The 25,289-nt window shown below is 42.4% G+C and overlaps 1 protein-coding gene across 4 annotated transcripts; it reads left to right on the forward strand.

Moving 5' to 3' along the window:
* The first annotated feature begins 868 nt into the window (after nucleotides 1-868).
* RIC3 (RIC3 acetylcholine receptor chaperone) lies at nucleotides 869-22,266 on the forward strand. Of its 4 annotated transcripts, none has more exons than XM_054200876.1 (6): nucleotides 869-1,086; nucleotides 8,631-8,854; nucleotides 10,914-10,992; nucleotides 13,007-13,100; nucleotides 19,705-19,853; nucleotides 20,966-22,266. In XM_054200876.1, the coding sequence occupies exons 1-6, from the start codon at nucleotides 939-941 to the stop codon at nucleotides 21,454-21,456; spliced, it is 1,185 nt and encodes a 394-aa protein (XP_054056851.1). In that variant the 5' UTR covers nucleotides 869-938; the 3' UTR covers nucleotides 21,457-22,266. The 4 variants fall into 4 exon arrangements, with proteins under 4 accessions (XP_054056851.1, XP_054056852.1, XP_054056853.1 ...); XM_054200877.1 differs by having other exon boundaries at nucleotides 19,708-19,853; XM_054200878.1 differs by having other exon boundaries at nucleotides 947-1,181.
* The last annotated feature ends 3,023 nt before the right edge of the window (nucleotides 22,267-25,289 follow it).

A 25,289-nucleotide genomic window follows, 5' to 3' on the forward strand; every position in this document is an offset into this window, starting at 1 on the left:
ATGGCAGCAGCCTAAACAAATGCATTGACAATATGCAAATTTCAAGCTTTCTTTGAAAATATATGCACATTTATAATTTTTAAATTTCTTAGATAGTTGCAGTAAATTGAATTAAATCTTAAACATGGCCTAGACCTTAGACTTTTCTACATCTTTCCTGCGTGCTCAAAGGGGGAGGGGGGAAACAATTTCACATGGAGAACCCAGGCGAGCCATGGCCTCAAATAGCTTTTAGCCAAGATGCTTTCATGCCCCTGCAAGTCCCACTGCCCACCAACATTAGCCCTACCACAGGTGAGGCCCTGGCCCCTGCCCAGCCCCGGGAGAGCCCTGGTAGCCACACTGTCGCTACTGAAATCGGCTCCCAGCATGGCAAGACACTGCAGAGCTTTCAGTGCCCAGGGCCTACCTGCTCTATCCTGCCATCGCTGCCACTAGCAGTGACCAGGTGTGGCACCACCGAAACCCTTCACAGGGGAGGAAAAAAAGGCGCAGGGTAGACTTATTTCTTTCCTTTTCACCCAGTAAATTTGCCGTGCTACAGTCAGGGGAGGACAGAGCGTGGAAAACACGTACGGTGGGATGAGAAAGAAGGGATCCAAACGCCCCCTCCCGCCCTGGCCTGCGCTTTTGATGACCGTTTCCACAAGGACCCAACCCAGACCGGGTCCGGGGCTTCCTGCATCCCATTTCTCCACACCTTCCCCCCGAGGAGGACGGTGCTCTACCGCCGGCTGCCCCCCCCGCTCACCGCCCCTCCGGCGCCGGGGCCACCCCTCAGGCACCTCCCTCAGGCGCCCGCCCGCTCGCTCGCCCGCCCGCCCGCTCGCTCGCACCGCCGTACGGCGCACGCGCGCGCCGCCCGCGCCGGCGCAGAGAGCAGCGGCGGGGTAACGGCCTGCTAACGGCCCCGCAACGGCGGCGGCGCGCGGGCCGCCATGGCGTACTCGACGTGCTGCAGGGTGGCCATGGTCTCCTGCCTGGTGCTCTGCGTCTCCCTCCTCCTGCCGCGGACCTTCTTGTCTCGGGGCGGCGGGAGGCAGGAGCCCGGGGCTGCGCCGCTCGCAGCGCCCGCGCCGCCCGAGGGTAAGAGGCCGCCGCGGGCCCCGCCGGCGGCGGCTCCGCTGAGGCGAGGGCGGGCCGCTCCTCGCCGCCATTGCCCCCTGCCTCGCTGCGCCCAGGTCCGTGTTTCGGCTGCTGCCCGGGGGCCGAGCGTGGAACGCGGGGGGTTGGCTCGGCGGCGAGCCCGGGGCCGGGCGGGGCGGGCGGTGGCGCTGGGCCCCCGGCCCGTCGGCTCGCCGCCCCCCGGGGAGCCGCTGTGGGTGAGCGGGCCTGGGGTGCACGGAGCGTCGGGGAGGTGTTCTGCCGCCCGGTAGGGAAACGTGGCGTAGTTAATCCTTCCCGTCAGTGTTGCCGCGTCACTCGTGCTCTCTCGTTAATGACGTGCGGAGTGTCACTGGTTGAATGTACTGGTCTCGCAGTGATGTACCATCTTCTGTTCCCTTCAGAGAAAGATCGTTTAAAATCCTTCAAATTTCATTTTATTAGTTTTATGTGAGTGGGGTTCTAAAGCTACTGAAGAGACGTACTCATACCACTTTTTTGTTTGTTTTTCATTGTGATACATCACTTTTTATTTGAAAGCTTCATTATTTTGTTATTTTCTGTACCGTATGCTTTTGTTGTTGCTTATGAAATAAAAGTTCATTTGAATCATCTTCATTGTTTAGTTTCCTACTCCAGTATTTTAAACTTGGCATTCGCGCGCCAGATTCTCGTAATAAACATGCCCTATGATGACTCATTTAGACTCAGATCCTATCCTTGCAGTCCCTCGAGCTGTGTCCTTCTTACCTGCCCTCCCACTCTGCATGTCCCCTTTTAAGTTCTAGAGGAATGGGTTCATAGAAGCACCTCCTGTTCTTTTTATGCCCGTTGCCTTTCACCGTAGGTTTTTCTCCTCAAGGCACTTCAAAAAAAGTGAGTATCATCGCCCCAGGTGTTCGCAGAGAGTTTTGCCCAGGGCTGTCTGCAAGCCAGAAATGAGGCTGATGGAAGTACAGAGAATCTCTGGGTTGTACTGGATGCCGTCCCACAGGGACACATGTTCAGTGACTTGATCTGCATCTTTCCAGCAGGCTGGTTCTTACGTGACTCTACAGTTCAGTGGTACTGATTTCATTTGACCAGGGTTTTTTAAGGACGTTCAGTGTGAAGTTGCTGCTGAAACATTATGTTGAACCAAAATACATGACCTATACTGTGCCTCCCCATCCATGGTTGCTGTGTGTAGTCTTTTCGTTGGTTCTTTGTTTTTAAGAACTTGAATATAGGTTCATCAGCACTGTAGATTTACAGGTTTATAGTTTCATTCCATAAGCTCTTTAACACTGAAAACCTGACTGGTAGCTGGTTTTTTTGATAGCACATTGAGAGCAGTACTGTGAGGGCACGGTGCTGCAAAGGCCCAGCAGACAGCACAGGGGCTGGGTGAGGACTGTGGAGTCACCTGCCTGAAGCAGGGATGGGAGCAGATGCTCTGGGAGGTGCTACCTGTCTCTCCGTTAACTTCTGCTGCTGTGCCACTCCCGGCTCTGATCCTGCGGTCATACCAGATGGTAGGGTTTGACAAACCATTTTCCCACAGCACTGCAGTCTTAGGCAGTTGTCAGTTAATGTTCTGGTCCTTCTTTCTTTGGCTGCAGGATGGACTGAATTGATCTAACAGAAAAATTAGCTTTAAAAAAAAATACCCCAAACGCTTGCGCCCAAATGATTTTCAGTGACATCTGTCTGATGAATGATGTTCATACCTGTTCGAGCGCAGCCTACTTTAAGCAGTGCTGTCATAAGCTGGCTAATCACAGCCACAGTTAAATGCTTAAAATAGATGACATAAATACTCTTTCCATCATCAATAGGTAGCATAAATACTCTGTCCATCATCCTGCAGGAGATGACGGAACAGCATGAGTTGGTGTGTGCCTGGTGCCGAGCCAGTGGTCAGAGTGCTCCTCTGCTGCACCCCAGTCTTTGGCCGAGGATGTAATACCTCGCCTCAGCTGATCTGTTTCAGAGGAGAAATTATAGTCCGTATTTTCAATTTGATAGCAAGAATTTCATTACACCTGCTCTGCAGACCAAACTTTATTTCACCTGGAGTTATTTTTTTATTGGAAGAATAAATCTCGATTGAACAGTTCAATTCATATCTCTGTCATTAGTCGTCCTCTTCAGTGAACTAACTGCAGTTACCTGACAGAAGTTCCAGGGACTTGAAGTAATTGTGTCATTCTTGAAGTTAATAAAGTGCTTATTGTAGTCTTGGGGGCAAAATGCCTCTGAATAAAACATTCTTTAAAGTTTACTACCATTTGTTAGAACTCAGTGTTACCAGAAGGCTTTTTATTGAAACAAGCTTTAAGCATGGGAATGGCGCTTTCTCTAATAAAGCCATTTTCAGAGGTCTCTTTTAGGAAAATGGTGAGCATAGTACTATAGAAGTTAATATTAGCTTTCAGGCAGAAAGGTTGTTCTTTTTCACAGTAATAGTTTCGTGTATATGAAAGAACTTACTTAAAGAACTGACTGTGAATCTATCGCATTTCTAGTTTACTTCGTGTACAGACATTAAATTTTTTTTTTATTTATCTTTTGGAAAAGAGGAAAAAAAGAGCTACTAGCAGTTTAAAAAGTACTTTTAAGTCTAGCGTTTATAAATATGTGCCGTGCATTTTGTAAAGCTACTGTCTAAGTTGGTAGTTTAAGCAAAACCTTCCAGCTCTATGACAAGAGGTGTATGGTCTATCTGCACCCTTATGAACAGTAAAGCAGCATCAGCTTTACAAGAAAAATGACTTCAGGTAACGCCTCTGCCCAGCTTGGATTTGTGCAATGCACACATCAGTTGCCTGCAGGTGTCCTTACTTAAGAAAATGATGGTGTTTCCACTTTGGGTAGCTTTTGTGTTTTCCTTTTTAACCTCCACCTGCAATATTTAATTAAAAATGTTCAGGCATTTGACTGTTTCCCTTAGAAACACCTGTGCAGTGGTTTAAAGTAAGGATTTCAAGATTGTCATTTCTTCTAACCATTTTTGGGTAGGTTTCTAAAGTTGTGTTGTTGGGATCACAGCTAGAGCTACTTTGTAAATGTCACCAAAAGAGCAAGAGCTAAATGAATGCATACTGTTTGTCCAGTTCATCGTGATGTTACGCTGTCTGCCAGAATCAGAAGTATTTATAAAAAGATTTAGAAGGGAAAAATATAAATGACTGCATGTGTAAAAAATCTAAAACATGGGTCTTGTGATAGTGCATAGTACTGAAATAGAGAGTGGCCTCAACAATGAACCGAACGTGAACTTGTGGTGTTATAAAAAAGTGATTAATAACTTGGGCTTTCTTTGGGCAGAAGTGTTGGGGAAATTAGAGAGTGATAAAGAATAGCAGCAGAAATTATATAGGGGCTTGAGAGATAATTTAATGTCAAGAAAACAGTTCCTGTATAGATTATTCTGAGCTATTATACTAAATGTGGAGGCTGTGCAAGAAAATCTAGGAGGACAGTTTCAGTCTAGGGAAGATCAAGTTACTTTGTCATGGAGTCCGTCTGTCTGTCTGTGTGTTGCCACTTACAGCTTTAGAACCCTTTGGCCAATTCTTCTCATTGGACAGCGAGAGAGAGAAAATAAAAGTTTTATGAAAATACACTTCTGAGATTGATTCAAGTGTCCTGAGACAAAGGCTTCAGTAGAATGCCTCTTTATTGGCATTTACCAGAGAGGGAGGTCTTGCATATCCTACTAAGCAAAAGCTTTGCTCAGAGCACATGCCGTCTTTAAATATCACATCCAACAGAACAGGGGAGAAAAATGTACAAAACTCTGAGTTCTGGTTCTCACAGGAGCATATTTCATTTCTGATCCCTGTGACTGTCTGAAAAAGTGGTGGTTTTCTTTTTCAGTCACTACAATGAACATATTACCAGGAAAATGTCAATGGCACCTTAGCATCCCTAAACGTGGGAGTCAGAGTGCAGTCTGAAGGTAGGTTTGAGGGCTGGAATTTGCATTGCTGAGGCAGGAAGATAGTTCTGTATCCCACTGTCACATGTTTTTTCAGTTAAAGCTTTTGCAGAACGTCTAGCTGGTTCGTTCTTGGGCTGAGGTTTTTTTTGGTTGGTTGGTTTTGCATGCACAGTAAGGAATAGTAAATGTCTGTCTTGGAAAAAACGCAATCTTAGTATTTCCAAACCAAAGTAGCATAACCACGGTTTTGGGATGGAAACGATGAGAAATGGCAGAGCGCCTGCTGCAAAGCGTGAGCAGACCTGTGGGTGCTGTCCCCAGAAGCAGCGTGGGTGAGATGTGAGCAGCAGTGAGACAGCATCCTTTGCTTTGCTGTCAGCGTGGACAAGTCACACGCACTTCCCAAGCTGCCATTTCCCATCACTAACCCTCCTTCTGCGCTTCCTGGGGTCTGAAGAACATGCACATTTTATAAATGAAGTCATGTATCGTAAATCTCCTGACAAATGGAGTGCAAACTTAATGTAGCAGCAGCCCTGATGTACGGTATGTCACACTTTATTTTTTTATTATACGTGTGTGTATGTATCCCAGCGTTTTACAGCTTGTCGGATGCTGCAGAAAGACATATTATCTAGATTAAGAGTTGCTGAATTGTACAATAACGTAAGTCTAAGTAACTTTATAAATAGTTGGGTTCAGTAGCAATTCCTAAACCCCATTAGACAGAACACATAACAGCTTTCTTGGAAAAAAGACACTTGGATAGCCTGACTATTATCAGCTGGTTGGCTGTTGTATTAGGTGTGCTATAACTATACTTTTTAAGGTTTGCTTTTTTCAGTTGAGTGTTAATATTGTTAAAATTTTTTAAAAAGCACCATAATTTTAATGCGATACTGCTATTGAGGACTTCATCTACCTTCAGAAACTACAGTCCCTTAAACAACACAAACGTTAGCTGGGGCGTAATTTCGGTTTTGAACCTAAAGCTGTTGGAAGGGACAGGATTAGACAAAACATGCTCTGCTTGCCCTGTTGGCTGGTTTGCAAAGTTGGTTGGAAGCATTAAACCGACAAATTACTAAATGCGTTGGGTAAACCTTAGGTAAAGAGATGAGAAGGCCAAGTAGGGTGTATTGGGTGGAGCTACCACATGCAGCGAGCAGGTCTGTGTGAAGCTCTCAGGCTCTCGCAGGGGAGTTGAGAAACGTTTCAAGAGGAGAGCGGCACCCGTCAAAGCTCAGTGGAGGTTGGTGCTCTCCCCTTCCCACAGCATGGAAAATATCCCGTTGAAGTACTCCCCACCTGCACTGGCAACGGGATGGTGCAGCAAACAAGGACCCGACGCGCGCCCTTCTGTGCTCACGTAGAAGTGTCACTGGATGTTAGTGATGGAGAGTATGGCGTTGTCTCTATTTGAAAGTGGTTTGTTTCATCCCTGGAAATGTCGAATCCAGTCACATCATCTACCAGTGTGCGACAGTGTTGGGTTTTTTAATAATGCGAGGTATGTTGTTTAATTGACAGTGGCATCCAAATTGCTATGCGTTTTCATTTATATACTGTTTATTTGACATATTTTTGCATCTGGTGCTTTTAAGTTGCCTGTGCTGTCAATTTCCTCTGTAATTTACGTGGGTTCTTTACAATAAAAAGCTATGGATTTTTTTTTTTTTTAAATAAGGAAATCATTATAAAAGTTTAAAAATCAACAGGGAAGATTTAGAACTAGAAACTATGAAATTCCCCTTTAAAATTATTTTGATAATGAAATGACTAGTACGTGTCCCTTTGGCCTGATTATCTTTAATTGAATTGAATCTTTGAAAGCACAAACGAGGCCGTGTGGATAATTTAGAAAACTATTCCCTTTAAATACAGTTTCACCTTTGTCAATTATTTTCTGCTTTCTTTATCTCTTTTTTTTTAATAAATAATATCTGTATGAGTATAAGGTGTTTTGCAGAGGTTTATCCCCCCTGCTGTTTCATCCCTCCCTCAGTGATACTGCTCTCTACACGACATCACACTGGTTTCCCCCGTGACCTACTGCTACAAGGCATTCCTGTGGAACAATGGGACTTTCTTGTAAATAAGATGCTATGCTTTCCATCACAGGCTTTGAATTATTCACTAAAATTAGAGTGCGTGATAACAGCTTCCTCAAAGTTAAGCCGGGGCTAATCTGAGAGCGGTTTTGGTCAGTGGTGGGATACCTGGGCAGTTCCACTAAAGCCTGCAGCACCCATCACTTAAAAGAAAAATGTGTTTTTAATAGTAGAACTTCACAAATTATTGCTGTCACTTCCTAATATGTATTTACTGTAATTTTCTGTGCTCAGGAATTTTGCCGCCTATGATGGTGTTTCCTAGCAAGAGCAAATGTTAATTTAATCTAATTTTCTCTTAAAAATATTTGCAGCTGGGTACTTACAGAAGTAAAGTTAGTTATTTTCGGTGCTATTTCAAACCTGGTTTTCATTTTCTTTATGCAATGCATGCAGCCTGCCCCAGCGCCCAGTGACCAGTGTCCAGGCTGCCTGGCTTTCCTGCTGATGGGGACAGGGAGTTCCACCGCTGCCACCCGGCTTGGCGGTCCCCGGCTCTGGTGCTTCCATCCAACGCCTCCCACCACCAGATGCGGTGGTGGAGTAGCTGAGACGTTCAGTTCAGTCCCAAACGGTGGAAGGGAGTGCAGGGGTAAGCCCAGGCTGGGTATGGAGATAGAACGTAGGATGTCGAGTAGATGGAGGAGTGAAATAGTGAATTTCATGGCAAAATTGATGGCAGCAAGAAAATACAGTAACTGCATGAGCTTAGATTTATTTATATTCTAGTGCCTTTCAGTTGAATGAAATCATCCACAGCACCATTCCGGGGTCTCTGAAGTCTTCCTGTAGTACCCATGTATGCATCTATGCTCACTCCCCTTCCTTGTTTTAAATTATCTCTGCCTCTCTCAAGGCTAGAAACCATTTTTTCCCCTCTGAAATGCCGAGGACCATTTGTCCTAAGCTGTATTCAATCTCCTCTTTTACATTGCTTTACCCAACACATTTTAAAGGAGAACAGTTTAAGGTGCCATCACTTTTCTTTATCTTTCATTACTCATTTCATAAAATCAGGTAAAATACTACTTCTTACAGCAATATCTGAAAATCTATACTGGGCAAACACTGCAGTCATGTATCAGGACGCTAGGTGGGTAGTGATTTATACATCAACATGCCTTCGCGTGATATGGAAAGATCAGGCTCACAGCAGAAACCCAATACACTGTTGGGGTTCTTTTGAGCAGAGAATCAGGAGTAAGAGTTCGGGTTTTCATCCTGTTAGGGATGCTGATTCATAGGGTCTTTGGACAAGTATATAGCTGTTAAACTCCGTGTTTTGTTATTGCCCTGCCAGTTTTTTCTCAAGACAGTAATTGTGGATACCTAACTCCTAGCACTGCATGTAGTAAGTGGCCAAGGATTGAGTCTACAGACTTGCAGTCCAACAAGTTACTTTATTCATCAGTGGTGGTGCATTTAAATTTAGGCTGCGTGTAAAAGGGTGAAAAGTAATAGAAGAAAAATAATTGTGTGTTTTCTTGCAGGGAAGCTCGGTCGCTTTCCACCGAGGATGCATTACCAGGCCACTCCCGACAGCCGAGCTACCCCTCATTTTCCAAGGTCTCACCTTGCTGAAGCAGTTGCCAAAGCCAAGGCAGGTGGAGGTGGTGGTGGAAGCACTGGTGGAAGTGGGAGAGGTCTCGTGGGGCAGATTATCCCTATATATGGATTTGGCATCTTCTTATATATCCTGTACATTTTATTTAAGGTAAGACCGACATAAATTGAAAAGTCAGGGAAATAACAACTAAAAAACCCTCAAACCAGAAGCAACAGTCCCATTTCTGTACCTGGTTCCATTTTAGCCTTGCTCAAGAAAAAGTGTTTATGGTGGACCTTTGGGGGTCGAAAGATTGGTGTATCCTGTGGGTTTTGCTTTTGCAAAGGCTGTAGTTAAGAATGTAGGGACGGGTTGCTGAAATCCTGCATTGGCCTCTGACCTCTTGCAATTTTTTGAAGGATTTTTTTCCCCCCCCTGGAAAATGTGTATGTCTAGAAGAATGCTAGATTAATTTTGAATATACACATAGTATTCTTTTCTATCACGTGTGACTACATATTATATATACTGTATGTGTCACGTATTGTGTTATGAATTTAAGGTGGGAGAGAGGGAGTACAATTATTGCGCGTCTTCTGGAACAAAAGCACCACATTGTTGTAGAATGTGAGTTTGGGGTTGTATTGACCATACTGGAACTACCCCAGCTGGAGAACTGTTTGAAAGCTAGTTTAAAAAAACACAGCCCAAAATCCCCTCAAATGTTTCACACCTGATTTGAACTTCTCATGGCTTTTTGTTACACAAATGTGACTTGCCTGTAGGTGATGACAGTCAGCTGTGTGGGAGGAGGGAGAAGTGGACTTGTGGAAATGTTTCTTCCTTTGGGTGGGTGCTGAATCCAGAGTGAGCAGTGTCCAAACAGCTGAGCCTGCTCTGGGCAGACAAGAAACGATGTGAATTGGGTGAGCTGATCAAACGCAGAGAAGACGAAAAGAAATAGCCTGCAGTTTCTGTGTAGAGCCAGCCAGTACCTTTGCTGCAGGTATAAAGTTGGTGAGGAATAATGGCAGAAAACATTGCAAAAGGGACAAGTGGGCTCAGATACAATTCCTTCAGAACCTGTCCTTTATTTCACAATAATTGCCCAATGCACTGTTTTTTCCCTCCTATATGCAGAAGAATTCCAGTATCAGGCTGGAACAGATTGTCGTGGTTTTGGCCACGTCCAGCTGTCAGGACGACAGATGGCCCTCCCCCCCTCTCTCCTCAGAGAGGAGAGGAAGAGATAAGGAGATTTACAAGTTTAGAAGAAGAACTAAACTACTTTAATGAAAATAATAATAAATAAGAAAATAGGAAATAATAATAGAATAATAAAAATTAAAGAAAAAAAAAGCATACAATACATACAAAACCGTATCCATTGCGTCACCAGCAGACACAGGGAAAGTCCCAGACTGGAGTCAGTGACGGACAGGAGCTGAATTCCGGAACTAGAGTCAGGAATGCTCGGATCAGGATCAAAGGCAGACAAACAGACAGGGTCCTCCTCAGATGTCGGCCACTGAAGAAAGAGCGAGCCAGAGCAGCATTGCCCCTTTGATCCCTCAGCTTTTACACTGAGGGTGATGCACATGGGATGGAATAACCTGTCGGTCAGTTTTGGGTCACCTGTCCCATCTGCTCCTCCCTGCACGTGGGACCCCTCTACGCTTCTCTGCTTCCGACCCTCCAATGGGGCAAATAACGAAGTTAGCTGACCTTGGTTGTTATAGCAATAAGTATAAGCAAGAGCCTCTGTGCATACCATTCATTGGTATAATCAGGTCTTATCGCCCTGAGAGTGAACAGTGTCTGAACAATATGCTGTTAATTTCAGACTTTAGTCAGTTAGAAGAGGCCCAGCTAAACAGTTAAATTACAAATCAGAAAACTGGTTCTGTTTTACCTCAAACCAGGACACAGATAAATATTCTAAAATGAAAAAGTGATTTTTGATGAGTTATGGTTTTACTATCCTTAAAAATATCATTTGTTCCAAGTGTCTTTTAGGAGTTTTCAGCTGGCAAGATCTTCCAGGCATCTTTCATGGTTTTCTGGTTTTGCTGTTGGGCATCCTTTTCAGTGGTTACTTTCTGGAATGTTTTAGTTCTCTATCCTTTTCGCTGTTGCCTTTGGGGCTTATATCTTATATATATTATATGTTACTTATCTATTACTATTGCTGTAACTCATAGAAGAGTTGTCTTTTTTCACTCATCAGCTGGCTTCCAAAGGAAAAACTGTAGCTGGAGAGCGGAAATGCCCTACTGCTGCACCGGGAAACATGAAGAGGAAAATCAGTGAGTATGACTTCTGAGTGTAGCTGTTGACTCTGTAGAGGCACGGTCCAACTGCACAAGGCAGAAGCTTCTGTGCTGGAATGATCAAGAGTTAAAGTGAGTTACTGCACCGTCACTTTCTAATCTCATTTGGCTAACGAGACCCTGCGATAGTAGCCTGATCTCAAGCTCCCCTGGAAGCAATGGCTTTTCACGAGGTTCACTGAATTAACTGTATGCATGTGCTGAAGAGCTGTGTAGCTAATGATTAAAAATGGACAATAGGATGTCCGTCTATAATTATTCTATAATCCATATTATTCTGCTAGTAGTATATAAAGATATTAAAAGCTACCTTCATTTTTTTGAATTTGTGAATTCACAGCCATCACCAGGCACTTCCTTACTTTTTCCTTTCCCTTTTAGTAATGCTTAAAGTTTTGATGAGAAAGCAGACAGTATTCTGAAATGTGATTGTGGTTCTAACTAAACATCGGTGGGATAGATTCAACTATTTGTAGACATTTATCAGATAAATTAATAATCTCACTATTGAAGATTGGACGAGTAGTTACCATAACAGTATTTAAATGCGTTGTGTTTAGCTGGCTAAATTATAACAGGAAAGAAAAGTACTTCGGGCTTTATAAAAGTGCTAGCAGTAAGGTAATTCTCTTAACATACATAGCTGTAATTATCTTGACATTAATGCGTATATTAGGAATACCTAATGTACTCAGTGCTATAGATTGCATTTTCAGTGCACTTGTACTGCATTGTGCCTGGCAATTTTGTCTAATTTATTAGCAACAGTAATTGTATTTTTTTTCTCTAATGCTTGGTAAGAGAAACTAACTTTGCAGTAAGTTAAATATTTACCGTCATTATAACTCAAAGAGCTAGCGATGAAAATTATTCTGCCTTTTTCTAAAGCTCTCCATTTGTATTCCTAAGGCATTCGGTGCAAGCTTTAGCAGAGTGGGAGACAAGTCACTGGGCTAAGAACCACTTACATAGTGACTCGGAGGAAATAACTTCCTTTCTCTTTGCCAATTTCCCTTCCCCTATTTTTAAAGTCTCAGACATGCAAAATAATGAGATCAGGGATACATTCTCTGGAGAACGGAGATCTTCCCAGAAGCAGGATGTTTGTGGTTGGCTTTCTCCGTTGGGCCTTTGTGCTGCTTAAACGGGTGTGCCTGTAGCAGCGGAATATTTAACTGAGCCGGGCTGGTTTCGTTTTGTTCTGCAGCTGGGAACAATGAAGTCTCAGCTATAGGATTTTGAGCGTGAGCTACAGAAGTCAAACAAGGAGCTCCAGCATTTTTGTTGACGTCCATGCTGTTGCATCTTTGCTGTTAACGCTTTTGGCTAAATTAAAGCCAGTAGGGGTGTTCCTGCATGTACGCATGTGTGGCTACTATTGTGCTATGGAGCCATGGAAATACCGTGCTCTGCTCCCCCGCGAGGCAGCAGGTGGCTAGCTGTTGTTCATCCCGGTGAGCCTGGCAGACCATTAGCACTCACTGCCTACCCTGGCACACCTGTGCAGGTTTGGGTGCCATCAAGCCCATGAACTTTATTCTCTTTGATAAAGATGTGGTTTCTCAAACCGTAGACCTCATTAGAAAATGCTCAAGTGACCTTTTGTCTCTGTTCCTAAGGATTTAACAGGGAAATTCCATGAGAACTATTAATTCTGCAGGAAACATTAAAACACTATGGTTTTCTTAGAAAAAAAAAGTACAGTATTTTCTCTAATCTCCAGGGCATTTACAGTGGCCCACTCACCCTGCTTATTGGGAGGTTGCTCGGCAGCCTTTGAAAGAAGGTGCTTTCTGTGTGCTCTATTACCATTGGCAGTAGCCTTCACCTTCTTAAATCAGGAAAAGTAGGTAGAACTGTTTAAGCTGGATGTTTTAGTTTCCTCACAGCCACCCTGGTTTGGTACAGCCTATGCTACCGGTGATAATGGGACAGGGATGCATTTTCAAAGCTCCTACTGACAGATCTTGGGATTTTGTTGGTTTTGCAGCTGACTATGAGCTCACTCAACTCCAGGAAAAACTGAGAGAGACAGAAGAAGCTATGGAAAAATTAATCAACAGAGTAGGACCTAACTGTGACAGGTATGTTTCAAATTACAGCATTTTACGGAGAGATTGTGCTCTGATTAGAAATTAAACTTTCTTACATTGGCTATATTAAAATAGCATTTTTATTACTACTTCACATCATTGTAGAAATTTGATTTTACACATTACGCTTTTTGTACTGCAGTTTTTCTCTTTTCAGAGTCTATATTTAAAATAAATCATTTTTTCCAACTTCATTTTCCTTAAACAGAAAAGCAACTATCCCTACCCTCCCCCTTTGCACAGTGCATTATTTAGAAGATAATGACATGTATGTGTAAGCAGAAAATAAAACATCTACATTTGAAGTATATAAAACAACCTGTCTTAATGTGACTAGAGTAATATTCTGAGTGATTCCTAAGAAACCCATTTGTTTTGTGTTATTTTTTCCAGTTCTGTGGACCATTTTTCTAAATAGAAATGCTGTTAGAATCTGTGTAAATGCCTGATAGACTATCCATAAAATATTTCTTTAAGGGCATAATTGTATAATAATCAGATTCCATAACTTAGTTCCACCCTGTAACCAGTAAATCCATGCATTTGCTTCTGAATATAAAAGAAAAAAAGGCTTGTAAAATCAGGATTTAAAAATTTATGTTTATTGATGTTTGCTATAAATCTGAGATCACTATTCTACATTATAAGGAAACACTGGAAACAAGCCTGTGTTTTTCACAAGGAGTGTAACAACACATCAACAGGACAATGCATAACTGCAGTGTTTGAAAATTTAAATACCGTGACGTCTGCAAGCAAAAAAGATAGCTCTCCAGGTTGTAACGCGTGTTAACTTTGTCTGGATCAGACACTGCTTGTTTTAACCCATTCTGTAAAAATAGTTCTATGCCGAACTTGCACCTTATGTTCATTTATGCTTCAAACTGCATTCTCTTGGAGCACGTAGTTTTGCCCACTTTGCACCGTGCCCCGTGTTGCAGCTGCACTGGTCTCAGCAAGACGAGGTGCCAGACTTGCCTGTGTTGGGCTGGGTGCCAGCAGGAGAAGCCCTGAACTGCCCAGATTTTGCTAGTGAGACAGAAGGATACTGTTTTGGCTATTATTCATCTCTGTTTTGTAGAGCTGACGCGATGCTCTACGCGTACCTTTAAGCTGCCAGAAACAGGCTGATGAGCTGCCCAGATATTGTGCTGACTCTCAGGATAGGATATTTTTACTGAGAAATGGGTTTAGGGTCTGATCCAGTATTTGTTCTACTCTGTGTTATTGGCTCAGAGCCTTTATTTAGTAGAACTTCCCTTCTTTGTTCAACCAAACTATTTATATAGATGGATGTAAAGGCCTCGGGGGAAATCAGAATCTAAATCTAATAAAGAATTTTGTATATAGCCTCTTTAAAGAGAAGGGGGAAAGCACCTCTAGATGGACTAAATTGCCGTTTTTCAAATACACCCAGACTTTGAAGCTTCCTTAATCTACACTGCTATACTCATTAAGTTCAGTAATACTAGATGAATGTCTTAAAATAAAATGTATGGTTAGAAAGTGTAATTAGAGCACAGAGTACAGTGCTGGACTTATTCAATCTGGATATTGATAAATTTAAATAAAAAGGAAAGAGGAAGAGAGCAAAAATGTCACGAGCTCCATTTATTAATATGCAATTAAACAGAAATCCTTACAACAGAAAAGTCAGAGAAAGAAATAACTGGTCTCAAATTTAAGCTAATGCTGAAAGATCCCAGGTGAAACCATGGCCCATTATACTAGACGTGGCAAAGGGACTCCCAGCCTGCCAAGTGAAATATTAGCAACCAGACAAAAGGATGTATTTTGTATTGTCACAAAAATTGATGTATCATCATAACACACAGCATTTATACTAGAGCTGACATCCGACCTCGTGCCTCGGTTTCCTCTCGCTATACTTCAGGAGCGTTCTCCTCCTGGCTGAACTACTCCTGGCTTTCTCCTTCTGGTGAAGATTCTTAGAATCCAAAAACATTCTAATTTTTTATATTTTCTTCCAAAAAACCCGTTGCTTTTAAAATCCGGATGAGTTTGCAAGGACAGTTTATGCTCAGATAATGCTGTACCATAGAAAGAAATCCTGTTTCAAAGGAATAATATATACTGTGCTCTGTGATTTTATTCTGCTTTCTTCTGTAGCAAGTGTACGTGGTGTTTTCTTGCTGTGGCTTGTCCTGCTCAATTCTTTTTCAAAAGCATTTGAGTGGAGTGAGGCTGGAAGACCTCTCAATACTGTTAGCTGATCTTCTTAGATGGGATAGCTAGTGTTATCCAGCCCTCTGTCATAGAAGGTAGGCAGGGAGAAACTTGGATCTGTTTTTCTTCTAAGGCTTGAAGACCAACCTCCAAACCAACCAAGGAGACCTCCTTCCAAACCAGCATACTACAGCCTTAAGTACAGAAAGCCCCTTGCAGAAACGCAAAACTTTCAAAAAGTACAAGTACAGATACTTTTCATAAGGTAAAGAAAGCAAGAGGAAGAAGGAGCTACCTGGTCAGGTCCTCAGCAACATGACCAAACCTGAAACTAAGAGACGGATAAAGATAATTGTTACCTAATGCACACACTTAAATGGGTAGTACACAGTACCTAAAGATATAATAATTCACAGCTCTGAGAAAATTTAGCACTCTTCCCAGCTCTTTTTTCAACAGGTTATACATTTAAATTATACACTTCTGTAATTTATCATTGCATCCTCTCACTAAGGGGACCTCAGTATCTCCAGTTTCTAAATGTAGACCTTTATAGTCCAGTATCTCTCAGCAGAGATGAGAAGCCTTGCTGGGAATTTGATGATTCAGAAATAAGACTTGATTGATGGTTATATAGGGCTCTCTGCATTAAGAGCACGCATACTGCTTTTTTCCAGGCTTTTAGCAGAGTGTTTCAGTGTTGGGACAGTGATATAATGGGTACAAAAGATTTCCCTACCCATTCTCACAGATGTCTTACCCATATTCTTTTCATCACTGTCTGTAAAATTTGGTATTTTGAAACCACTTGAAATTGAAGAATACTTGTAAATATTTTTCTCAATGGGAGTACTCTCTTGTAAAAAAAAATACTCTCTTGTAAAAAAAAAATAAATCTCAATTTATAGTAATTAGGTAAGAGGTAGAAATAACGCAGCTCAGTTACAGAATCACAGAATGGTAGGGGTCGGAAGGGACCTCTGGAGATCATCTAGTCCAACCCCACTACCAGAGCAGGGTCACCCAGAGCAGGTTGCACAGGAATGCGTCCAGGCGGGTTTTGAATGTCTCCAGAGTTGGAGACTCCACCACCTCTCTGGGCAGCCTGTTCCAGTGCTCTGCCACCCTCAAAGTAAAGAAGTTCCTCCTCATGTTTAGGTGGAACTTCCTATGCTCAAGTTTGTGTCCGTTACCTCTTGTCCTGTCCCCGAGCACCACTGAAAAGAGCCTGGCCCCATCCTCCTGACACCCACCCTTTAAGTATTTATAAGTGTTGATAAGATCCCCCCTCAGTCGTCTTTTTTCCAGACTGAAGAGACCCAAATCCTTCAGCCTTTCTTTGTAAGAGAGGTGTTCGAGTCCCCTAATCATCTTTGTAGCCCTTTGCTGCACCCTTTCCAGCAGTTCCCTGTCCCTCTTGAACCAGGGAGCCCAGAACTGGACACAGTACTCCAGGTGCGGCCTCACCAAGGCAGAGTAGAGGGGGAGGATGACCTCCCTCAACCTGCTGGCCACACTCTTCTTGATGCACCCCAGGATGCCTTTGGCCACAAGGGCACATTGCTGGCTCATGGTCATCCTGTTGTCCACCAGGACTCCCAGGTCTCTTTCCACCGAGCCGCTCTCCAGCACGTCATCCCTGTTTTTAAAGTCCTCTTTACCAGGCTGTCAATTGGAAAAACTTACCTTTTTACCATGAACTGAGCAAATGTGATATGGAAGAGAGAGAGAGAGAGAGGCTGTACTCTGTGGGGTGCCATATTTGAGCTGTAGCTGCATTTTAATAGTGATTATTTTAAGATAATGAAACAAAAAAATACCAGTTGACACATCTGAGATACCATGTTAGATTATAGATTTTCACTGCAGTCATGACAGCTCTTTAGGAAATGTTCTGATTTCAGTGTAAGAATAAGAAACCTTTACTTTACCTGTTAGTGAGCACTTTGGGACTCTACAAAACATAAGCATTGCCTCTATGAAAAGTAATAGCTGTGTTGGAGCTCCAAACACACAGAGCAAAAATATTGACCTTTGCTTAGACTGTAAACCTTTTGCATCTGTTGGCCTCTTAGTATTCATAAGTGCATTATACTCTGGCAAATCTCCCGTACTCAGGCAGACAGACATCTTATACATTGCCAGCATCCTACAGTAGGTCTTCCTAGAGGCTTTAAATGAAGTGAAAATAGCACATGGGCTTTGGTTTCTCCCTCTCTGTAGGGGATTCTGTCTCTTAAGCAAGGTATATCTGGAGGAGGAATACTCTGAAATACTCACAGAGACCTTGTGTTGCAATAAGACGGTGTTTTCTAACGAGAGATTCCAGCATATTAGGAATTTTCCTATACGAAATCCCACAGTGATGCAGCTGCATTGATTGATCCTATTATCTGAGCTGGCATATCTCCCCGTTGTGCTAAACAGACAGGCCTTTCTGTCTTTATCCAGGTGATACATATTAAAATTACATACACTTTCGTCTATCAAAGGAGGATTAGTTTGACAGTTCTATTACAGCTTCTGTCAAAGGCAGCTAGCTGATGAAACCATTTCTTTTTGCATGCCTATTAATTCACTTCTCAAATTCTACATCAGCATAACCCAGGCGTTTGGGAAGATGCTGCCTCACTCCTTCGCTTGTTCTGTGGAACAAGCTGCCGCTGCAGCTTGAGGGGCCTCAGTGCAACCTCCTCATCGCGTTGGGACCGTATCAGCTTTTCAAACTGTGGGGCCAAGTGCCCCTCGGGGGAGGCTCAGAGAAGTGATGTTTAGCCTTGTGATCTCAGTGGAACAGTGTTGGCCGGGTAGCTGCTAAGGAAAGTGGTGGGCCTGCTCCTGAGCGAAGTTCAGTTACAGACAGCTGCGCGTGCAGCTGTGCACAAAATCTAGCCCAGGGTCAGGACTTCGATCACCGTCGCACAAACTGGCAGTACGATGCTAATCTCTTTGGCTTTAAACCAATATGACTCTGCTGCCTTTAGCGGAGTAACTCGTGTCGCTGTCATTCCCGTATATGTAGGCACAAAGTACCTATTTCACGTGCTGCTCTATTCACAAGAGTTAGTAAGAGGAAAAACTGAAGATGGAAGCTGCAGGTTTTCAAGTGTATGAGAAGTCAGGTACCTGAAACAAGGTTTAGGTGGATACTAATCACTTAAATCCAAATTCATTAATCTGTTCCCAGCTCCCCTCTTCCCGTCTCACCCCTAAAATTCACTGAGCAGCTGTCTAATCTTGGAGATTATCTGTCTCTCTGATGGTCTGGAGATCGCCAGAGATCATCCTACGGTTAAGTGTTCTGCGCCTGCCGAGGGCCACCCTCCCTGAGTGACTGGGGGCAAAAGATCCTGCCTAAAACACAGCGAGATTCAAAAGAGCCCCAGAGTAGTGCCACGGTCCCCCGAGGGGCTTGAACTGGCACTGACACAGAGATCAAACTCCTGCTCAAGAACAACCTCAAACTCAAGATGAAACAAGCGCAACAGTCAGAACCGTTTTCACCCCTAAGTTCAGCCAGTGTCTTTCTCATTCTGACCTCCTGAGTAAGTTAGTAGAGCTCAGATCACCACCCTCCAAATACTTCTTTTGGTCCATAAGATTATTAGGAGGCTATGTTTTTTTTCCAGAAAAAATAACCTGTAATGACTACGTGATCTTATTTGTTGGAAGCATTTTTGTTACAACAGTAAGTAATGGTATTACTTGAGCAGTAGTAATTACTAGAATCAGCAGTGTAGAATCAGCTAAAATTACAGTTTACTTTTAATCTGATAAAAATCTCAGTCCTCTCCCACTCTCCCTCTGATATAAGACCTTCTTTTCATTTTTAAATCCTCCTGTCTGCTTCTCCCCTGTCCCCCCGCCAGGCACCATCGTTGACTCTGTATGATAACATGATGACCTGTCCAACTGGCATTTCTCAATGAGGCCTTGCAGATGTAATGCCTTTAATGGTCATAATTAGGGATCATTAGACTCTTGAGACTAATGTCTGTGTGAGACATTCTGATCAGCCCCACAGGTTGTTTTAAGCATAGCATAGATTCTGAATTGCATTTTCTTATAATGCTTCTAACAAGGTACGGCCCTCTAATTCTCACCTAACACTCTTTTAAAAGAAGACAGAAATTTCCGTAGTGTGTTCTGTACCATAACTCTTGCTTGTGCGTCACTTTCGTCTTGCTCTCACACTGGCTGTACCTGCCTTGCTTTACCTGTTCAAGTTTGCAGGCTTTCTAGATGCCTGGATGAACCTTTATTCTGAGCTGGAGATGCGGAGCAGTGATCGTACTGCAGCCAGGGTCCTCCAGACTGTGCTGCTGGGACGGACCAAACGGTTGCGTTCAAACTCTGTTAATAGTTTGTAATAATAGGGGACTGAATTCTCGTGTCCAATATTTTCTAGCAGGACTCAAAATGTTACAACAGACCAGGAAAAAAGGTTACTTCAGCAACTCCGAGAAATCACTAGAGTTATGAAAGAAGGAAAATTCATAGATGGCATCTCTCCTGAGAAGGAAGCTGAAGAAGCTCCTTACATGGAGGATTGGGAAGGTAAGCAGGAGCCTTTCTTACCGTTACCCTGATGCAAAAAATGGAATAAGGATTACTTATAGTCCCGAATCCTTTCAAAATTTTTTGCTAACTTTATCCTTCCTTTTCACAAGTCAGTGTTCAAAACTTTGCAAGAGGTGGTTTGTTTTCCCGACCATAATAGAAAGAAAATAGATTTTGAGGCATCCAGCATTTCCCTTAGCATAAACACTACATCATCTGCTGCCAAAAGCAGCATGTGAATATTCACATATGCTCCGTCTGCTGCTGCGTCTTGGCTGCTGCACGTTTATATCTTTCCCTTTCTTTTTTGGGCTAGATTTTGTGCAAAATCATAAAGCCCTTGGAAATCAGAATCAATATGTTTTGGATAACTTACGGTTTCTCCTTTTGATTAGTCATTCTTTGTTTGCTCCAATGTTGTGAAAGTTAACTCCAGGAAGTTTGTCTTTTAAAAATTCTTTATTTTAATGTTCTTTCCGTTCCTTGTTGTTTATTTGTTTCATAAATGTGTTTTCAAGATACCCTAGTTGACCTGCTCACTATCATAATTTTAAGTGCAGACTTAATTCCTTGCTCTTTAAGAAGCTTTCAAAAATCATCCAAAACATAAAGCATAAACAGTGGCCTCGAGTTCTGTTTTCTTAAGTTCACGATGCGTTTTCTAAAATGAAATGCACAAAGTCATTGACATATCTGTTTTTTAAACTTTATAATTAATGCCATTTATAGCAAAAGTCTTCAAAACACGAAGCAGCCAATTGGTAGACAGAAAAAGAAAAGGATCTATTTAAAGATCTAAGATATACAATTTTCACCTGTTACTCCCATAGCTTTCAGCAAAGCTCAGATACTCACTTCTGAAAGTCGGGGTTGATATACTGGCTCCCTAAAAATAAATGAAGTTTTCTCATCATCGCCCAAGAAGTCGTGTTGTGCCCATTCTTGCCATGGATGTAATAGTGTGACACATACATGGCATTAAAGAGATGACACACATACTGGCAGTGCTAAAAACAACTGTTTTAACAAACGTATGCATCCATCACTGAAGTCAGTACTACTTTTAAATGCTGGTAACGCTTCAATTTGCATATCACTTTATTCCTAAGGTTATCCAGAAGAGACCTATCCTGTCTATGATGATTCTGATTGCTTCAAGCGCAAACAAGACACAATCCTTGTAGATTACCCTGACCTTAGCCAGCCCTCTGCAGAAGAGCTGGCAGAAAGAATGGAGGACATGGAAGATGAGGACCATCTGTGCAATGAAACCCTGCTAACTGAGCTCACCACGGGAAGGGGCGGTAATGCTTTAACGCAGAAAAAGGATGAGATAACTGACATCAGTGAAGAGGAGAGGGGCCTTCATCGCAGCCAAAGCATTGAGGAGTGCTGCTGCTGTTACGACGACGATGATCCTGCTGTCATAGCGGAGAACGCTGGATTCCACACCGACAGCTGCAGTGAAGCAGAAGAGTCAACCCATGAGGATCTGTCTGTGGAATCAGAAAATGAAAATGCAGCACTGAAAAAGCAAAAAGCCTGTGATTCAGATGAAACAGGCACACTGAGAAAGCGCAACACAAAAGGACTTGAGTAAGAGGGGCAATACTGGATGTTATCTAGATGGTGAAGGTAGAGGTCATAAATGGTCGTTCATGTGGTTTTTGTTTCCAGCGCAGACTTCTCTACCAATTCTTCTACCAATTTCATTCCTGTGGTAACAGTCAGCCATATCATCTACCTGAACTGGAAGCCAATGCCCTCTTTCATGCAGTCTTGTCATGGCTTACCATGACGTTGCCAACAGCCCTTTGTCTGTGCTTTTTGGAGACTGGTATCTTGGAGCAGATTATTCCATTCAGATATTTGTGATTCTTTCCAATTCTGAACAAACAGTCCTTATCTTTACCCATTGTCATCCCAGAGTTAACCAAATGTCTCTTCTGACTTTCTCAAAAATATCTGTGTGCTACCAGTTATGAAAATTAATCAAATGTATATCTATATATGAGATGACTAGGAAGCTGGAGGAGAAAGTATGCCTTTCTTTTACCTGAATGTTAATTGATGAGCAGTTGACACATGTGACTCTTTCTCAACCATGTCATTGCTGCTGTACGCCCAAGAAACTGTTGTCACTGCAATCCACAAAATTTATATGCTACCCCAACCCACAGCTCATTTCCCAGCTTATTCCATGCTGCAGGACCAGTAGCCTAATCTGTGTTGGGTTCCAGGAAGAGCGTGAGCACGACTGAAGTGTTACGAATTGTTCTTTGTCTTTGCCATAGCTGTGGTGAAACGCCTTGGTGAAACTCACAGGTAAGTGCAGGAATTGGACCATACTTTGTCTTACAGAAGAACACTAAAAATATCCCTGGAGATTAAAAAAAAAAAAAAAAAAAAAGAGAGGAGTGAGAAGGTTTGTCCTTAAAAGTAAAGAACAGATCGAGGGTGAACCTCAGACTGAAAGAAACACCACCACCTCCAGGCCCCAAGGACCCCCCTTGGTGGCCTCCGACAGACTCCTCACGTGGCCTTAACAGCCACTAGCCTTGGGAAGGGTTGGTGTAGCTCACAGCAAACGGCACCGAGGCAGCAGGAACGGGACAGTAGGGACCTAAGGTGGCAAACAGCCGGGCCTCTGCTCAGCTGATGTTCATGAGGAAGCTCGCTGTCCTCTTCATGAAAATGGGTAAGAGCAGCATTTCTACAGCGTGTACCGATTTCAAGTCCTTGAGCTCACAGTTTGAAAGAACGTACAGGCTGAAGGTGAGTATGGATCTGGTAAAGCCAGGACTGATAGTGTAACTTTCTATGGCTGTGTGTTTTGTTTTGAATTGATATTAGCGTTAAAGGTAAAAATACAGTTTAAACAGCACTGGAAACTCCTTATGTTAAATAACCTCCATACTCGGTGTAGGTAATTAATCAAGGTATTTCTGACCTTGGGTAGGGAAAGACAGTTGTTTCAAATAAATTAAGTTTCATATTTCTGCACAGTGTGCTGTATTGACAAATATCGGAACCTCTATGACATACACAAGGTAAATTATGTGAAAAATACAAAAATCAGTCGTTGCACATACTGGTAAATAAATAAATACTTTTACTCCAGAATACCAAAGAATTTCTTTAAAAAATTTACTTTGTAAAAGCACATTCTTGCAGCTTGTATCTAAAACTCCATATAGGTCCAAAATGAGATGCCCCACTACTCGAAACAGGTCAGGACAGTCTTGTGTGCAAACAAGCGTACTGTAGTACAGGCATCATGAAAAAACATGACTGGTTAAATATTAGTTCTCAAGATTAAGACTTTTTTGTTAATTTTGATATTTTCCACTCTTCAAATCCCATATAATGTAAAGGAAATCTAGACCATAACGTGCTCAAATTCTACTGTATATCATTGGTTTGTTTAAGAAAGGCAAAGAGATGAATTAGATGTTTACGTAGGAATAAAAAAAAAACTAAATCCCTAACTAACCTTTTTTTCATTTTATGGGGACAGAAACATTCGTGTAGTGCCGCCATGTTCTACTTCTCGAAGTTTAAGTGAACAAGTCAGAAACAAAGGTTTATTTTTCTTTACAGGCAGATATAGTCTGTATATATATTTTTTTATATATATGTAGTCCCAACGCTATATATACCCAAAATGGGTATTTCTACAGCTGCTCCCAAACTTTGGATCTTTCGGACTGTCATTAGTCGGATGAAGACAGCGTTGGGAAATACACAGTTCAATGTCTACTAGGAACCCTCAGAAATTAATCACCTCAAAAGTATTTACTTTCTGAGATACTTCTAAAGCTGTATCATAATACAAACATCCTCCACAGATATTTTTTCCCTTGCTCCCCTACTTTTGAGTATAAGAAACTGTTTAAAAAGGAGAAACAAAAGCCCCAGTCTTGTAATCGTGGGGTACAGATCGACTCACTGCATGGATCGATACCACTGAAAAGTCAGCTCAAAGGGAAAAGGAAAAGCAGACGGCTGTTTGTAATAAACACAGACACTTACAGGGAGAGCGTTTAAGAGATTATTTTCTTTAACCTTTTCCACATAAAGATTTCATGTGTTTAAAATTATTTTAAAAGGGGTTTCAAATAACAGCATCTTTCATAGATATTTTGCAATAATTAATGTCAAGACAAATTAATGTCATGGTTTATGCTGTCAGTGTGAACAGTGGGAAAGGTGACGGAGTAATCCCCAGGTATCACCAATGGAAATTTTTTAAGACTATATATGTGTGTATAGATATGTGTGCACGGCTCATATATTTGCACATCTAACATTGGAAAATGCTGAGAAAGTCATAAATTAAACCTAGTCCTAATACCGCGAATCTTGCCGTACCGGGCATGTATGTGTGCCCCCGTCATACTTGGTATAAACCTCATTTTCCTGTCACTGAGCACAAGATTTTTTTATTCAAAATAAACTAGTAGTTTCAATCACAAGAAAATAATTTTACACTTTTAAGATACTGACAAAATTAACAAAGCTCCAATATTTGTCTTTTTTCATACAGGTTTTACAGTGACCCGCCATAAGAGTTTTTTTTTTTCCCTATAGACTTTGTCTCTTAGGAGAACTCCCTGTGTGATTTGCTAATTCTTGTGCAGGCTCAGTTACCCAGTATTATCGCTTAAAACACGGGCAACTATCAGCAACGTTTTGTTTTTCTAAATGCCCTGTTTAGTTGCAGTAATGACATCACAGAATTCGACGGCACATGAATAGAAAAGGTCAACTTCTTCAATGATATATGGTTTAGATCCACCTTTGACTGTGAACAAGGTTTCATGGGATACACATAAGAGCAAAATTTGGCCTCCCTTCCAAATCCACTTCCCGAAGTATTACTGCCAATACTGCCCAAGAGTTTTTCCCAATATAGTGCAACGTAAGCAGTGACCATCATAGTTTATCAATGAATACCGAAATCCATTACTTGCCCTAAGTGATGCCAAAGAGCGTGGTGAATTCACCAGCAAGAAACCACCCTACTGTCACTCCCCAGCACAAGCTACCGCCTTGCCTGCACGCTGGAGTTCCTCCACATCTGGGACCGGAGCTCGTCTGTGCTTTTGTTTGGTTTTCTGTAACTGCTCTCCTTGGATCAGATGTTCCTTTTTCTGGCCTTCGGCCTCAATGTAGTGCAAGTACAATTGACAAAAATGCTATCTTCTCACATGCAATGCAAACACATGAAAAGTTCAAATAACTTAAAAGAGCCACAGGTCCCATTTTTTGCCTTCAGGAGGAGCTCTTTCTTCAGTATTAGGAGAGCTGTATCTTAAAGGCTCCGGTTCTGCAGTTATTTTGCTAAGCTTCCATGCACGTCTCTGCAGCAGTGTCCTCTGACTGGTGACAAGCACCCAGGGTGGGAAACAGCACACGGGGAAACACGTGAAC

Source organism: Rissa tridactyla, chromosome 4 (assembly GCF_028500815.1).
Source record: "Rissa tridactyla isolate bRisTri1 chromosome 4, bRisTri1.patW.cur.20221130, whole genome shotgun sequence".
Taxonomy (NCBI): Eukaryota; Metazoa; Chordata; class Aves; order Charadriiformes; family Laridae; genus Rissa; species Rissa tridactyla.